The sequence below is a fragment of the Hydra vulgaris genome, chromosome 06, assembly GCF_038396675.1.
Source record: "Hydra vulgaris chromosome 06, alternate assembly HydraT2T_AEP".
In the NCBI taxonomy this organism is placed as follows: domain Eukaryota; kingdom Metazoa; phylum Cnidaria; class Hydrozoa; order Anthoathecata; family Hydridae; genus Hydra; species Hydra vulgaris.
The window spans coordinates 18,817,410-18,835,701 of record NC_088925.1 but is presented as its reverse complement, the minus strand read 5'-3'; the positions used below and the strand labels follow the sequence as shown (position 1 = coordinate 18,835,701).

At 27.3% G+C, this 18,292-nt stretch overlaps 1 protein-coding gene across 3 annotated transcripts in view; it reads right to left on the bottom strand.

The window, feature by feature from the left end:
- LOC101236651 (DNA polymerase eta) overlaps positions 1–18,292 on the bottom strand; it is a 64,124-nt gene that overhangs the window by 32,839 nt on the left and 12,993 nt on the right. For 2 of the 3 annotated variants that reach the window (XM_065799452.1, XM_065799451.1), the window contains exons 3-5: positions 15,100–15,345; positions 8,134–8,398; positions 2,312–2,415 (exon numbers count right to left, since the gene is read on the bottom strand). In XM_065799452.1, coding sequence (XP_065655524.1) covers positions 2,312–2,415; positions 8,134–8,398; positions 15,100–15,345 — 615 coding nt within the window. Of the gene's footprint in view, positions 1–2,311; positions 2,416–8,133; positions 8,399–15,099; positions 15,351–18,292 lie in introns of all 3 variants that reach the window. The other variant, XM_065799453.1, reaches the window with a different exon arrangement.

The window sequence follows — 18,292 nt, the reverse complement described above, 5'->3', positions numbered from 1 at the left end:
AAAGGTCCCTGTTAACAACTCAATCGGTCCTGTATCAAAGTTGGCTGGGTGATGTTTTAGTAATACCTTATGAAGCCATAAAATGGTTACTAAGTATCTTTTTTTTTCAAATTTGTTTTATGTAAGTATTGTGTTTTTATAGCAATGAGAAAGTTTGATCAAAATATAAATTCAATTTTGAATATTTTGTGTTGCCATGTGATATGGCAAAATGAGAATCATTAGGTGGCTAAAATAAAAAGTAGGAACTTGGAATATGGGCAGTACATAACATAACTACATAACTTCTTTGTTATTATTCATTAATAATATATTGTTTTGAACTAAATAATAAAAAACTTTTCTAAAATAGTATAAAAATGGTCAGTGTAACATTGAAGTCTGTCAGAAACAAAAGATGCAGGATTACTTCGCTAAGCTGCTGAGTAAAGAATTAATGAATGACATACAACTAACCATATCTATAATTTAAGTTGATTAGTGAAGCAGGAGTTGCCATTGAATGGTTTATGTATCTAGTGGTAATTCTGACTAATGCTAGAAAGTATACTGAACTTCATAAAGTGTAACTTTACAGTTAGTTGTGAAACTTAATGCTACTCATTTATAAAACTTTTAAGTTTCAAATCAGTATAACTGAACTAAGTGAGAGAAAACTGATTCTGCTGCTAACTGCTGTTTATGATGATGGTGTTGAAATCACGACAAATACAATGAAGTTATTAGAATACTCATTATTACAATAAATTGAGTTCTTTTAACTAATAGTTTTTACCTTTTATATTTAGAAATAATTTAAAACACTTTTTAAAGAGAATCAAATTGACAAATATTGATTTACTATTTTTTGGCTTTCTATAATAGAGATATATAGTTCTTAAATTTGAACTAAGAGTTTACTTAAATAAAAAATTTAAAGCACTTTTATTTAACTGTAATAAGACATATAAACAAGATAAATTTCTTATTATCTTGGAAACTCACAAACTCATATCATAACCTTATGTACATATAACTTTATAAGTTTATATTATAACCTTATGTATAACTTTATAAGTTCATATCATAACCTTATGTATAACTTTGTAAGTTAATAATGATTAGTTTAACTAGTTATTAATTATTAATTTTAAATCTTTTTTATTTTTTCAAATGCTTAATAAGGTAATACTTAAATAATTTTCCTTATAATCAGTTTTCCATTTCTCTGAAAATAAGGAACAACTTTCTAACAAGCATAACAGTTTCTTATAACAAATAGCTCATGTAGCCTTTGATTAAAGTTAAAAGGAAATATGTTAAATGATTTTTTTTGCAGTGGTTATTGCTTAATGATAACCAATAGTAAAGAAACAACTAGAAGAGGAGGCTTCTAGATCCTTTTGCCTCTGTAGCCCTGGGTAGTAAAAGTCCTGGCTAATAAAAGTCCTGGCTAATAATAGAATAATTTTAACTATGAGAGTGTAACTGCTAAAACTATGCTTGTGATAATTTACACTTAAAAAACATTTTTTTATTATTTGAACTTTTTTTTTAATATACTTTTTAAATACATTTTTTGGTGATAATTTATTTATAAGAATAAGACTGAGTACAAAATTCGAGTAGTGATGCAAAATCAAATTGAATAAACCCCATTGTACTACACCTGATTATAACTAAATAACGTTTTATACATATTTTTTATTTAAGTAAAATAGATACATCAATAACATAGTTGAATTCACTGACTACTCCATGACTTTTAAAAAATTTAACATATTCCCTGATTTTTTTTAAGTTTAAAATTTTATAATATTATTTTAAAATAATTTAATAGTAAGTTATCGTCAGTTTTGAAAATAAGGCTTTATAGAAATGGTTTCACTAAAGAATTTACTGCAGCATTATATTAAGTGTGTTTTGTTTATTTACTGTTATTTCCCTTTAATACTAAAGTTGTATAATATTTGTGCAGATAAAACAAGATAAATGGTGTGCAAATGTAAGATACTTTAAGATATCAATACCATTTTATTCACTGTAATTAACTTTCATTAATTTCAACAATTTCTTTCATCATGGAAATAGAATTGCTACAAAAAGACATTATTAATGGTGACAAGATTTAATAAAAATGGAGACAAATTAACTTACTTACCCTAATATTTAACTTTGTCTTAGAGTAAGACAAATTTACTAGCATGCTACAACAATAAAACATTAGTATATAAAATAGTTACAAATTTATTAATGGAGATTGCAGTGAAACAATTCTTTTTAAATTAGGCACTTATTATTTTTATAAATTTATAGAAATGTTTTAACATACATTTTTCTCATTTTAGTAGATTGGAACATTTCAGCAACATTATCAGGAAGAACTAGAGTCTGCTGATCAGGCTTATGAAATCCAGCAACAATTTTTGCAAGCATCTGAAATTTAAAAAAAATTACAACTTATGTTTTCAATATTTAATAATAAATAACACTAGTCCATGATTCCAATAAAATGCAGACCAGTTTAAACAAATAATACAGCTATTCACTAAACTTTAAACAAAATTGAAACTATAAGAATTAAACTTGATTTTATCTTGAACAATACTCTAACTAAAATAGATATCAAATTAATTTTTTCATGATTCTGTATATAGAGTAAAACTTGATATATAGATTAACACACTTTTCACTTTGGTATGCATGTTTAACATCTAAAACAAACCTTACATTTTTAATTTTCACAACAATATCATTCGTTATTTTGAGTTGTTAAAGCTTCAGCCAAAACTTTATAACTTTTTTTACATTTGACTTTACGCTGTTATTGCTGTTGAAGTTGCTGGTGTTACTTGATTTATTTGCTGCTCATCATCAAAGTAAACTTACATTATTTTCTAGCTTCCTTTGCTGCTTTTTTGCTGTCAGCATTTTTCACCTTTTTGGGTATTTGAAACTTTATTTGACACTTTTTTTTTTCTGTCTTGCAAGTGATTGGACTAATAAAATTGTTTTTATTCTTCTTTTTGATTGAAGGGTGGTTGCAGACAAGTTGACAAAACTATCAGTATACTACACATTCTGATACTAGATATTGTTAGTGTAGATTCAGAAGGCACTGGCCGAAATAATGTACTTACTGGTGCTGGTGGTACAAGCATAGATTCTGGCACTAAAGATGCAGAATATTTAGGTTGAGATTTGCTTCAAATATATTAGCTTGCTTCAAGGATTATCTTTTATTGTATTAATTATTAAACTTCGTTTATATATATTTCTGAATCTTTGATTATTTAATTTTTCAAAATAAATATTGCATAAATTATCATTGTAATCCTTTAAATAATTTACTTTCGTATAATATCAGTAGTTTATTTTACCTTTAAGGTTGCTTCAAATATATTAGTAAATTAAAGCAAGCATTGTTTAAATATGTTAGCAAATAAAACTTGGTTGGCTAGTTTTTTGGGTAAAAATAAACTAGCCAACCAAGTTACTATTTGTGTGCGTGTAAAAGCTTCATCAGAGCTGAAAAATTTTGCTCGCAGTTGACATTCTTTTGATAAATTCTGAAAAATTAACTTTGTTTTTTTTTTTTCAGATAAATTGCTAAAAATTGTCTCTGCATAAAACTGTTGTAGTAATTTACTAAACTCTTTTGACATTAAACACCAACATCTAGTGGTTGCACCATGTGTGACAAATGTCTGGTAAGCAAATTAACAGGCAAGGATCACAGTAACTTTTTTCAATATTTAAACCAAATATATTTCATATATATATATATATATATGTAATATATATATATATATATATATATATATATATATATATATATATATATATATATATATATATATGCCATAAAATGCAATATATATATATATATATATATATATATATATATATATATATATATATATATATATATATATATGCCATAAAATTGTGATTGTTATGCAAATTAATTTTCATAAATCAAGTTATGTTCTAGTTGGGTTAATGATCACGCCTTTAATAAAAACCAACATCTAGTGGCTGCAGAATGTATCACAAATAAGCTGATAAATATTTTAATAAAATATTTTTTTAATAAAAAGTGAGTATCTGATATCATTGAAAGCATCATGACAAATTTTAGACAAGATTGATGCACACCAGAAATAATATCAAAGCCCTCAATCAGATTTGTCATGTAAAATCTTTAAGGAACAAATTCTTGTTGATTGTTGTCAAGCAGGCAATGCTTAATTATAAGGGTTTTAGGTTGAAAAAGACATGAGGTTTTTCTTCAGGTTCTATTAGTATGTATATGAACGAGCGGAAATGTGTTAAAAATAGAATAAAAAGCCTGGATTTTAGAAAATATCAATTTTGGACCTTAGTCCAAAATTGATATTTTCTAAAATCCAGAAAATAGTGCCTCAAAATCTCTCATTAAAAAAAATCATAGAAACCCTCATGACCATCCATTATCTTTGTCTTCAAAATGTGGTTAATTTAATATATAATAATACCTTTAATGATTTGATGACTTAACAACTTACGTGCAACTAGAATTAGTATTTTTGGGTCCGTAAAAAAATTACAGGTTTCAAAGCAAAATAAAATTAAGCAATAAGATCATATATATTATATAAATGCGTTAAAAAATTTGAATTTAATTAATTTAAATTCTCATAGAGCTGTTGGTGGAAGCAACTTTTTTAAGCTTGAATTCATGGTTTTTGTTAGTCTCTGCGACAGCATAACGCCTCAATATTTTTGTTAAATTTTTATGTAAATCTTCAGATGATTGCTCTGAAAAAAGTCCAAGAGCTTTCTGACTCCTATTGAGAAAATCTACAAGGTGGTATTTAATAATATGGAACTTCCTACCAAGTGACAATTTTTTGTCGAACACATCTTTACAATAGTATTCTAAATATTTAGTAGATTTAATTAACTGCAAGATATCTTTACTGTATGAAGGTTTTAACATCATGCCAAAACAACTTTTTGCAAATGTGACCTTTTCTAAACTTCTGCCGGGTTTCAACGCAGGGGTATAACTGAATTGGTGTTACCAGCATCATTTCATCTAATAATTTGAGAACTTTACCACAGTTGGGTCCATCCAATCCGCCACCATTATAACCATGCCACATTACAGTATTATTGTCCAAAAAGGATTTCAGGCCCTCATTAACTAAAAGAATTTCAACAACTTTTGTCACAACATGCTCATACATGTGAAGTTCCGGAGAAGGGATGGTATCAAGAATTAATTTTCTAGGATCTTCCTCAAGCAAACATGGACTAATAACACTATTGAATAATTGCATAGTCTTATAAGGATATCCTGCATCTTGGTACAGATACTAATCTGAACTTAAGGAGGCAAAAGTTCTTAAGTCACCTGATGAGCTTATTGTACCAGTACAGTAACAACAACCATAACCACTATAACCAACAACCACTATAACTCTATAATAAATTATTTTATTATTCTGAGATTTAATGTTTTAACAGCTACTTGTAAAAATTAATAAAATTAAGCAAAATCTCTTACTGATATGCCAAGAAGTACGTTTATGAGCTTTAGATCAGAAGCCACAAAAAATTTGAGCTGATTTAAATTAATTAATTTAGTAAGCATTCCAAGATTATGGTTATTCTCCTAGACGTTACATGCCAAAGCCAGAATTATCACCTTGTTCACTCCTGAGCCTTTCTCGTTTCTTTTTTGCTCCTCTAACTTTGTTTCATCGAAAATATTCATTATAATCTGAAAATTAGAAGAATAGTAATTATAATTTTATTTCTTTTATTTGAGTAATATAAAGTAGATTAAGTTACTGAACCTTCAGTGAACCCTGTCCTCCGTCAATTCCAACTCTAACAATGGCTTTTATAGGATCTAATCCACGTAGAGAGCAGATTTTTTGAACAAGTCTGGTGAGATCTTCAATGTATACAACATCTTTCAACACTGAGTTTTTAAGTTCTTCTTCCTTACCATATAAAAAAACAATTTTTTTGTAACTGTAAAACTTATCTAGAGCATGGGACCGCTTCATAACCATAGCAATTGAATTCTTTTCAACGCCTAATTGTTAAATACCATACTGTAAACAATGTGATATATATTAAAGATTATAGATTTTTTGAAAAATAAAATTAATGTACTGCCGTTTAAATTATGCTATAAAATATTTAGACACCTAAAGGACCAAGATCTTATCGTAAATCTCTAAGAATATCACAAACAATATTTTTAGGCCGATCATGATTTTTCTTGATATCAAATATTGTATCAGTAGAGACTACTTTATTTTTTTGGAGCTTTGGTTTTAGTACTACAGGTAGGAGTGATCCTCCTAAAATTAGAATAAAATATTGCAGAAAGTCATTATAAATAAATAGGAAAGTAAATAAAAATCTACCAGTGGATAATTGTAAGGAATTTTCATTCTTAACTAGAAACTTCAAAACAGTTGAAGTTATTTGCTCTGACAAATTTTTATCCTTGGAAAGAATAAGATTCTTAGCATTTTGATGTTCTTGTGCATGGGTGCCTAATGCCCTTTCCAACTAGTTGTAAACAATCTGTGCATAATGAGTTTAATCTTTCAATGCAGAGATTTTCATTTGACTCAATGATACAATCTATTAAGTTAAAAATCTTGGGGCTGCGCTTGTCTGATACTATTCAACATATTGGACATAAGCATTGATCCTCAGTTGGAGCAATCCTTCCTACCTTTATAAGTAACTCTCTTCCACTTTTCCAAACCTCTTCTATCATTCTATCTAGAAAAAATTTAATAAATATAATAAAATATTTATAAAATATAATAACCTTTTTGGCATAGAGAACATTTTTTCAACGGCAACAAAGTCCAGTGGGAATTGCATTTATATCAAAACTGAATCCTTCGTGTACATAGTCTCGAACTGGTGTCACCAATGATGGCATACTGCAAAGAGAGTGGTTGTCTGCTTTGTTACAGTAACAAAAAAAAACTGAATTTCTGGACTCATTTTGATTTTTTTTACGTAAAAGATATGCTATTTGATATTTATCTACCCTTATTGTTATTTAAAATAAATGTTTATTAATTAAAAATGTTATAAAAAGTAGTTAAAATAAAATAAAAAAAGTTGTAAAACTTTTTACAATATTTCTAAACAAGTCATCAACCGCTTTCAGAGCTTTATTAGTGAAACTATTACAGGTTTCAACCACATTTTGAAAACAAAAAAAATGAAACGTCATGCGGCTTTCTATGATTTTTGTAATAAAAGTAAGCTTAAATAATAAAATTAATATTGTTTTTTAAACGCTAATTTCTGGATTTCAGAAAATATCAATTTTGGGCTAAGAAGGAATGCTTTTGATTTTATTTTCAACACATTCCAACTCGTACATATACATATTAATAGAATCTGAAGAAAAGCCTCATGTCTTTTGAAATTCAACCTAAAACCCCTAGAATCAAGCAGTGCAGGGTATGGTCAATCATATGCTTAACTATATAGTATATACACTATTAATGAAAAGATTTGCTGCTGATAAATGCTCTGAACACTTTTTGCAAAATCTGATGCTATAAATAATACAAAGTGGTTTTTAGATTTTTTTTTTTTTTTTTACCAAAATTTTTTACTTCAACTTTCACACACATTTTTATACTTCTGTAAACTGTATAATATATAGATCTGTTAAAAAAATGAAAAATATTTAAAGAAAGATTTTAATCATTATCTACATATGTAATGCTTGTAATGTCTGTATCAAGTACCAACTTACGGATATTTTTAAAAAACTTGTATTAAAATTCAATAAAAAACTCAAATAATAAAAACTAAACAATTAACAACAATAAATCACAATTAAATATAATAAATAACAATGCAATATTAATTAAATGTAATAAATAACAACTGTATGTAGTAAATAACAACTAAATATAATAGATAAATATAAATTATTAACAAATGAGTTAAATTCATTTAAAATTTTCAATATTAGGTTTTCATAGTTTAGCAACTAATCAAAATTTAGTGTAACAGTATTAACTGCGATTTTGAAAACACACATTCAAAAAAATAATAACTAAACAATATTACTATTTGATATATAATAATATTAAAATATAAAATAAGCATTACCTTATTGTGTCCTATACCTGCAGAACAAGTAAACCCAAGTTTTTCTTTAACTTCTTTTCTCATTTTGTCGGCAATAATTGCACCAATTGCTAACTTCAGGTTTTCTTCGCTACACTGCAATACTTTATGCCACTGCTTATAAAGATCACACTTTAAAATATCTTGAGTATTAGTGAGGCCTGTTGCCATATTGTCTATACCAACTATATTTGTATTTTGAAATGTGTTCAAGGCTACTTCTTCAATGTCATAATTACAAAATTCTCTAAACAATTATATAAAGTAAATTAGTCAATATGTCCACTCATTTTGTCTATCCCTGAATAAATTTGCAAGTACCCAATAAACACAAGACATATTTAAGATGTCTAAAAAACATATTGAAACTATTTTTAAATGAGTTAAACATGTTTAAAGCTTCGTTCTTAGCTTATTTTGTGCTATGCAACTTTCAAATAAAATAATCATATCAAGTTTCAATAACAAACATTACAAATTTAAAAAAAGCCTATGAAGACATTTAAGACAAGAGTTTACATGGCTTTAAATTAATACCAGGGAAATGAAGCCAATACACAATCAGTTGTGTGTTTTTCTGAAAAGTTGCAAGGAGTTAGATTCAAGATTATCATGATCACTCTGCTACTAGCAACATGTAATCCAGTACAACTAGCACAAGGTCCTGCTGTCTTGTAGGATTCTTTTAGAATTTGATTTTTAGACAAAGACAAGATAAGTTAACTTTTACTTAATATACCTATGCCTAAGGGCTCTTAGTTAAGTCTCAAAAAAAATACTCATTTTGGGCAGATGTTAACTGCTGTTGGTTGGACAGCTACTGTTTTGTAAAAGGCTTTCTAAGCAAAGACTTTAAGGGTAAGCAGCCTTGCACCCCTTCTTTATCTATTAGGCTGGTGTAAATGTAAATCTATACTACATTGCCTCCTGCCTAGTATGGAGAACACTAAATCTTCTTGACTCTTTTCATAGGTTTTTGCTTGTGCCTCCTTGTTAGTGGCTATGCAACTTTTCATGTTATCTCCTGATGAGAGTGCAATACTCAGTTTAATGATTCTGAGCTTCTGCTTAAAATGGTTTTCAGCGGGTAGCAAGGCTTCAAAACTCTTTGATATCTTTCAGAGAGAGTAATTCCATTAACAGTTAAAAAATAACAGAGTATTAAAAGCGCCATGTTGCACATAGTGTCCATGTTAGTGCTTTTGGTGGGCATTGTCAAGACCACATAAAGAATTTTTTTGTTATGACTTTAAATTAATGAGTAGAACTAAGGCTAACATTCCACCTCTAATACATGGGTCTGATCTTATTACTTCTACATAAGATAAGGCAGAACTATTTTCAAATCTAATAAAACAGGTTAACCTATTATTAGACATCCAAATCCATAAGGTTTCCGCTGGTAAAGTCATTTCTGGGCACAAATGTGATATGATTTGGTTAAAATATACACGAGTGACTGTTCCAGAAAGAAAGGGGTGTAGAGCAGTTTGTAATGCGTGTAGAAAAGAAATGGAAGGTCAAATTCAAAGGATGCATGAACATATAAAAAAGTGCAACCAATCACAACCCCATGAAATTATGGATTCAATTGAAGATCAACAACTTCTTGAAGGTAATTAAATGAATGCATTAACATTTTAAAATTTAAACTTTCCCTAAATTGCAAACATATATATTTAGAATAATTCAATAAACTGCAATTTCATTTTAAAGGTAACTCACCATCAACATCACAACAACAAATGAAAAGGTTTCACCCCAATTCAACATCAGCTGATAAATATTTGAAAATTGATAAGTTTTTTACATGAACAAGCTTCAAAGAGAAAGATTTATTTGATCTGCAACTTGGTAGATACAGTACAAACGCTTCAGAACAGTTGAACACAAAGAATTTAGAAAAATTATCAATGTGTTTCATCCAGGATACACTCTACCTAATAGAACTCAAATTGGGAGAGAAATATTAGATAGGGTTTACACAGAAGAAATTGAAAAATGTAATGTATTGAATGGGAAAATTGTAGCCATGTCTTTAGATGGCTGGAGTAATGTACATAATGAACCTATAGTTTGTATGTCTGTAATTACAGATCAAATTAACATATTAGTAGAAACAATCAACACTTCTGGTCATTCACATACTGGTGAATATCTTACACAATTAGCAAGAGAAGCAATAGATTCTGTAAGACGTAAACTTGGATGCACAGTAAAAAGCTTTGTGACTGACAATGCAGCTAATATGAAATCAATGAGACAAGAACTGTCATCTGAAAAAGATATTATCATAACTTATGGGTGTGCTGCTCATATACTGAATCTTTTAGCAAATGATCTTAACATTGAAAATTTAAGCAAGCATTTTACAAATATAATAAAATATATAAGAAATAATCATCAAGCTGGAGCAATTTATAAATTAAGCGGAGGAACAAAATTGCCACTTCCTACTGAAACTCGCTGGAATTCTGTATGTGATTCACTTGAAAAATATGTCAACAACTGGAGCATCATTTTCACAATGTTTGAAAAAAATAAAGACTTGGATCCCATGATTGGTAAAAAAGTAAGTGATATACAGATAAAGCGAAACACAGAGGATATATTAAAAATATTAAAACCAATTGCAGTAGCTCTAGATAAGTTGCAAAGTGATCAAACAAAAATAAGTGACACTGTTGAAATTTTTAAAGATTTGATGAACAGTTTATCATTTTTATCAAACGAAAAAAAAAAAAAAATTGAATCTAGATACCTTCAGACTGTCAGTGATGCTCATTTACTGGCAAACACACTAGATCCTAGATATTTTGGATCTAATCTTTCTGAAAATGAAAATGAAGCTGTCGTTAATTTCGCAGATAAAGAGTTCAAGAATTTGTTACCAATAATATTTAAATTAAAAGCCAAATCTGCTCCATTCAATAAAAGCCATTTGTATAGTGAATCTGTTTAAAAAAATGTATCACCAATAGAATGGTGGAAATCTCTAAAAATTGTGGATTGTAACATAGTGGATATTGAAGGTTTATTAAATGCACCAGCATCTAGTGCTGGAATCAAAAGAATTTTTTCAACTTTTGGCCTTGTTTATTCTAAGTTAAGAAACCAATTGGGGGTAGAAAAAGCAGCAAAGCTTGTATTTATATATAGAACATTAAATAATGATGTATTGAATAATTTTGATGAAATATAACAGTAATATTGATAAAGAATATAGTTTACTCAAATAAAATGCGTTATACTTTTTTTTAATTGAAAAGGATAACTAAATTTTTTAATGGGATTTTTTAATAAAAACCTAATTCAAACCAAAAAAACCATGGCTTTTTTTGGTTTTTTTTAAAAAAACCTAAGGTTTTTGGTTTTTTTCAAAAAAACCGGTTTTTTTGCAACCCTGCCAGGCCTTGTTAAGAAACGTTACTCTGCTCGCATTTTACATGCAAAAAAGCAATTTGCTTACACGTTCAGCAGTTTTACGTTATGCGAAAACTGATATCTTTTGAAATAATTAAATTATCTTTTGATGTCATTTATGTGACATTTTATTTAGAAGATATTTGGTCGTAAATAAAAGCATTTTACCGCAATTGTGAACTAATTGATTTTTAGTTTGAAAAAAAAGTTTGTTTAGTAATTTTTTTTAAATTAATAATAATAAATTCAAGAAAAAAAGCGTTTTAAGTTTAAACTTTTCATCATATTTAATTAAAAAAATACTTAAAAAAAAGTACCTAAGTTAGTTAATCATAAGTACTTTTTTGATAAAAGTATTGCCTTATCATGGATTGGCAAGACCCAGGGCTGAATTCATGGGTAGTGTGAGAAGGGGGTTGTTGCCCTTCCCCCAACCCTATTCTCCTTAAGAAACGAGAAGAGTCAACATTTGACTTTACAAATTATGAAACAAATGACTTTTTAGTGTCAAAGTGTTGCTTTTTTGAAGTTTTTCCATTATTAATTATTTTTTAGATTGATCATAGAAAGAATGTTGATTAGAAATGTTGAACAAGTTTAGGAGTAGTAGAGAATTATTTTACCAAAGTCAAGTTCTTTAAAAAAAATTGTTGATAGTTTTTTTGCTTTGCTTAAGCACTGTTTAAAACTGTAAAGTAGTATGAAATTGTATTTATAAATAAATGAAACTTGTAACAACTATTAGAAAGAAACAAAATAAAAACAGATCTTTTTATTACTTTTAATTTCAATCCAAAATGGCGTATATTGCTGAAAATTTATATCCGGGTCAGATTGCAAATGATTCATCAGATTTGGTTACTCAAGTATTTAAACTCAAATTACCTCCTCAATGATATTTATAAAAATTTAAACAAAAATATAATATTTGTAACAGATACTTAAGAAAAAAACAATACTATTTAGCATAATTAATTTTTTCTTGTTTCTAAAAATGTTTTCCCTGTAATCACAATGATTTTATGGATCTTTTTTTGGCAACAGGAACTGTTACATTGCTCACAACTAAAATGTTACTTAGTTAATAACTATCGCATAAAAAAATTTTATACAGGCCTCATTTGGAAAAAAAATAAAAGGGCTACAATAATTATAATTTAAAGTAAAATAATTATTTCACTTAGCAAGGTTGGCTATCATTTAATACGCCTTAAATTTGTTTCTAGACTAGAAACAAATTAAAGAAAAAAAAAGATAACGCAAACGTAATAAAGCAGAATAAACTTCTAGCTTATGATAGTTATTTGTTATTTGCTAATGACATTTTCTTTATAAAGAGTTTTATGTTTACTATGGCTTTCAACAAACCAAATATTCAATCTTTCTATACTTTTTTTAAATTTATCAAACTATCATTACTTTTCAAATGGATAACATTTTGAATAAAAACAGAGTCACTTTGAAAACTTTTAAAAAATGGAATCTCTCAGAATTTTTTTACAGAAACAGCTGAAGAGAATGGTATTATGTATGTTGTAAAAATCTTATGTAATAAATCTGCACTTTATCAAGATAACATCTTGGCCAATACCAAAGGAGCAATAAGAACATAAAATAACCAAAACTAAATTGTAATAAAGCAAATAATAGATTTTTAAAATGTTTTAAGAAAAATAATAATTTCAAATATGAGTTAAGATTTTATTTGTAACTTTTGCTTTAGTAAAACTGTAAAAGTTAAATAATTGAAAGAAAAGGTTTTAATGATTTTTAACGTGGTTTGAAAATAACAATGCGGCACTTAAAATTACTCTAGTGGCGCAATTTAACTTTTAACAATTTAAATATGTAAGCTAAGTTGAGTTACTTTAAAATGCATTAAGCACTTTTGTTACGCACCAAAATCTCGTAACATTTGCTCTACAAATCTCTTATTTGCCCCTTTATAGAATACTGTTGTCATGTTCGGGCTAATTCTGCTATTTCCCTTCTAGACAAGATTCAATAAGACATTGTAAATATAGTAAGATCTTTTTTTTTTTTTTTTTATTTTGTTATTCACCTCCTAAAGGCCAAGAGAGCCACTACAGATGAGGTGGCTACTTAGTAGTGGTTATAACCCTCTCTCAACTCTATAACTCTGAAATAAGAACCTTGACAAACAAGGCCGCTGTGCAGAGAAACAAGTTGAGTGCGGTACTACCAGGGACGTGGAGGGGATCGAACTCGGAACCTCTCGCTTATGAAGCGAGCACTTTACCACTACATCACTACCGCAACAAGATCTATTCTATTTGCTAAGCTTGAGCAACTGTCAACTGTTGCACTATGTCACATAAGCGGAAATACAATTTTACTTACATTTGCTTTTATTAACCTCTTGTCTCTGTCTGTTGGTCTGTTAATATCAAATCTTGCAATCAATTTTTGAGTCACATCATGATGATAGATTTTTTTCAAATTTTACATACATACTCTTGCTTGATAACAATACAATATTTAATAATTCGTTTTGCAAAAAGTCTTTTTTTTTTTGTATTGTAATAAGTTTTTTTTGTTTTGTTTTAATGATTGATTTTATCAAAAAAAATGAAAAAGCATTAACTTTTACAAACTTTAAATGAAACCTTATAAAGAGCTAACTTTTTTATAACTAAAAAAAACTTCTTCTGTGAATTAATCTATTATTAATTTTTCAAAATAATATTTTAAGGGAATCTAAATCCTGGTTTTCATGAATAAATATACTTCAATATATTGAATTGAAAGAATACTTCAATATATTGTATTGAAAAATTAATAAAAGAGTTTTCTATAGAAGTTTTTTTTAAAGCGTAAATACTTGTAATAATTAGTTAAAGCTTATTTAATTAACTATTACAAGTATTTACGCTTAAAGCAATATAGCTATTGCAATGTCTTCCTTTATATTTATAAGTTTTATTTTACGAAAAATAATAGTTTAGAAAAATAATATTGTATAACAGTTACATCAGCTTTATATAATTAACAGATTGTGCGATATCGAAAAAGTGAAAACTTACTTATAACTTCGAAATAACTCTGATTAAAAATGTTATTTAAATTTCTTGTAAACATGTTGTAAAGATTTTTTGATGATGTCAAAATCATGATGACCTAATGCGCTAAGCCATTTTTATTTAAAACATGGTCTGCTGTATGTCTTTTCAGGTCTTTTAAAGTATAGCTTTAATTCCTTTTAAAGTATATATGCTTTAAGCAAGATGATATAATTTTTTATGATATAATTTTTAAGTTTTTATTTTATTTTTTATTTTTAATTAATTATGTTTTATTGTGCATTCTATGCCCTTCAACATTTTATTGAAAATTATATTTACTTTGTTATAAATTGTATTTTAATTCTTAATAAACATTTTCTAAAATCATGTAGTATTAACAATAATAATTTAAAAAATGTTAAAAATTTGCAATAAATAATTTGTCTTGATGGCTGAAATAGAAAAAGATATGAAAAAATTAATAGCAAATAAAAGTTTAAACCTGTTTATTAACTCAGTTAAATCCATATATGCTTCATCTACACTTGCCCTTTCCAGACAGTCAGCGAAACCTGAAAGGATTTCAATAACTTCTGCGCCAGCTTCACGAAATTGTGTTAAATCTGCTTTTCCACGGTTTTCAGGAACAGGAACTAAATGAATATCTGGGCATTTTTCTTTTGCTTCATCACCCCTCATTTGTCGAGTGACACCAAACTTTCTGGCTTCATAACCAACAGCTATTATCCTAAACTAACATCAATTAATGGTTAAGCCTTTAAATTTCAAAGAACATATAGTTCAGATCATTAAAATTCATTAAGTCTGCTTTACTATTGTTATACACTGAAATCTCAACTTGTATAGTTTCAAAAATGAAAAATCAAAATATATTTATCTTTCATTAAAAAATTGAAATTAAATCATTATGATGATTGTATTTTGCATATAATGTATATAAAATGTAATAAATCATAATAGGAAACCTGGTAATTTTGGTAGTATTTTCTTTTATTATAATAAGTTTTTTAAAAATGTTTTGTTAAAACAATTTAAGTGTCAAAATCAAATAATATTGAATAATCAAATAGATTTGAATAAAAAATTACATTTGGAAATCACTATTTTAGAAAACATTGAAATCTTATCCATAATAATTTCCGGAAACATAACAACAGATTTTTATCATTAAGTAATAAACCTAAAAAAAACCAGAAGCTATTTACAGTGTCTTTATACAGAAGCTATTTACAGTGTCTTTTTACAGAAGCTATTTACAGTGTCTTTTTACAGAAGCTATTTACAGTGTCTACCGCTTGAAATGAAATTGAAATGATTAATACATTATTCATTACAACAACCAGCTTCAACTTCAATGTTAAGAAACCTTGAAGCTAAAGCTAATCCTTTGTTTTTTTATAAAAAAAAATTGTAATTACTAATGTCAAAAAATTTTGACACAATCATACATGAGAATAATTATGTGAATTACATGAGTTGTATAAATATATATATAATTGTATAATTATAATTGATTACATGAGTATAATTATAGTGTGTTACATGAGTATAATTAATGTGGATTTGAATAAAAACTAAAGTTGTCTTGTTGTGATCTTTTTTAATTTTGGCACAATTTTTAAAAAAATAACTGATTCATAATTACAAGACTAATAAAAATATGGAAAAAAATTATTTTAATATTAAAAAAAGTATTTAATATATTACAGATATGTATTATAACCTAATTTTTAATCACAAGTAAAACATTTTTTAAAAGCCTGAAAAACCAACAACATAAAACTCGTTGTCAAATTCCAAAAAACTTGCAAGTAACAATAATTTAAGTTTGCAGTTAATAGATAGCAAATAAGAGAGCTAAAGGGCAAGAAAGCGATTGACAGAAGACTTAAAAAACTACAAATTGTGCAAGTTAGGAAAACATAAAGGCAGGCGAAAATTCAAAAGCTATTTGAGATAATTGAGGGAAATAACTAAATAAATAAAAGTTTCTTTTAGCGTGAAGTAACAATCACGGTAAAAGAATGCAATTTTGCTGAATTACAAGTCACATAAGATTTTTTTGGTTGATGGAACAAGTGATAATAGCTTGCCTGAACATCAATAATGATATAGGAAGTGGGGCCCTAGCCCCGGCTAAAAATGAGACTTTTTGCAAACCCGGCCCTGGCAAACTTACAAGATTTAGCAGGTATATAACCGGGGTTAGAAAAAAATTTATAATACTTTATATACTACAATTTTACATTTATATTTACTATTTATTCAATACCTGGACATATTTAAATATTTTTAAACTCTAATTTACTTTCAACAAGATTGCAATCAACCACAATAAAGTTATGAGTTACTTTAAAATAGAGAATAAGTTAAAATACAAGGAAACAGTTAACTGGACACAAAAGGAAAACATGAAGATGGGCAAAAAATAAAGAAAATTCTGGAGAACACTTTTTTAAGAAAAACTGTAGTGTTTAATTGAGAATTAACTTTAGCATTTGAAGCTAGAGGGATTTGGAGGTTTAACAATGGGTTAATCTGTTTAACTAGCAGGAAGAGTATAGCCATTAGATTCAAGAGTCAAATTAGAGTAAGATTTCTTTGTAAATAACTCTGCTTTATTCTGGGAAAGAGTAAAAAGATCTTCTAACTCTAATAGTAGTTGCTTGCAGCCTTGTTGGAAGCAATGATGTTAAAAAAAAAAAGATGTGATGGGAATCGAACTTGTTACTTTCCCCTTATAAATCAAGCACAATGACTACACCCTTATACTAATGGAAGACTACAGATTAACTATGGGTAAAATACAACCTCTATTTTTTTATTTCCTTTTGTTTTTATGGAAAATAAATTATAAATATTCAGATTTCTGATCTTCAAAACTATATGTGTAAATCAAGAAAAAAAATACAGCAGTACTTTTACAACCATAACATGTATGCACAGTAGCCCCAGAGATGAAAGCACAAAAAATAAATATTTTTGAGAAGGTTAATATAAGTTATTTTTTCTTTAAGCCAAATAAATTTGTGCATAAACAAAAAAAAAAATGTTTTTATGAAAAAAAAAAAAATTTTTAGTGGTTTTAAACTTAAGACACTTTGTTGTAAAAATGAAAGGTCACATGATTATTTTTGTGGAAACAATTTTCATTAGACAATAAATTTTTTTCATTTTCATTTTCCAGCAAAATAAAAAGCTAGAAGAATGGTTTCATGAACTTAAAACTTAACTGTTTTAAGTTCATAAAACAATCATTTAAATAGTTCTCAAATCTGTCAGTAGATTTGCCAGTTCAACATTTGAGAACATTTGGGAACATGGCCATTTAATTGCTTAAATTGTTTGATTGTAGTATTTGTAGGTTGACCATAACATGATAATCACTTTATTAAAAAAATGACATTTGACATGTTACAAAAACTTTTACTACTTATTGATAAAACTTTCAGGGGGTCGTAACATTATAAAAATATTTAAAAAATAAAAGTAAAAAGTAAAAGTAATAGCTGTCAAAGTAATAAAATAAAAACAAAAAGTACCGACCAAAATACTTAAGTAAAAGTAAAAAAATTTCAGTCTGTTGAAAGTACTTTTTAATTAGCTAAGAACTTTAGTGTGTTACAAAATGAATACATCAATCATTAACATACAAGAGATGATTTTAAATCATC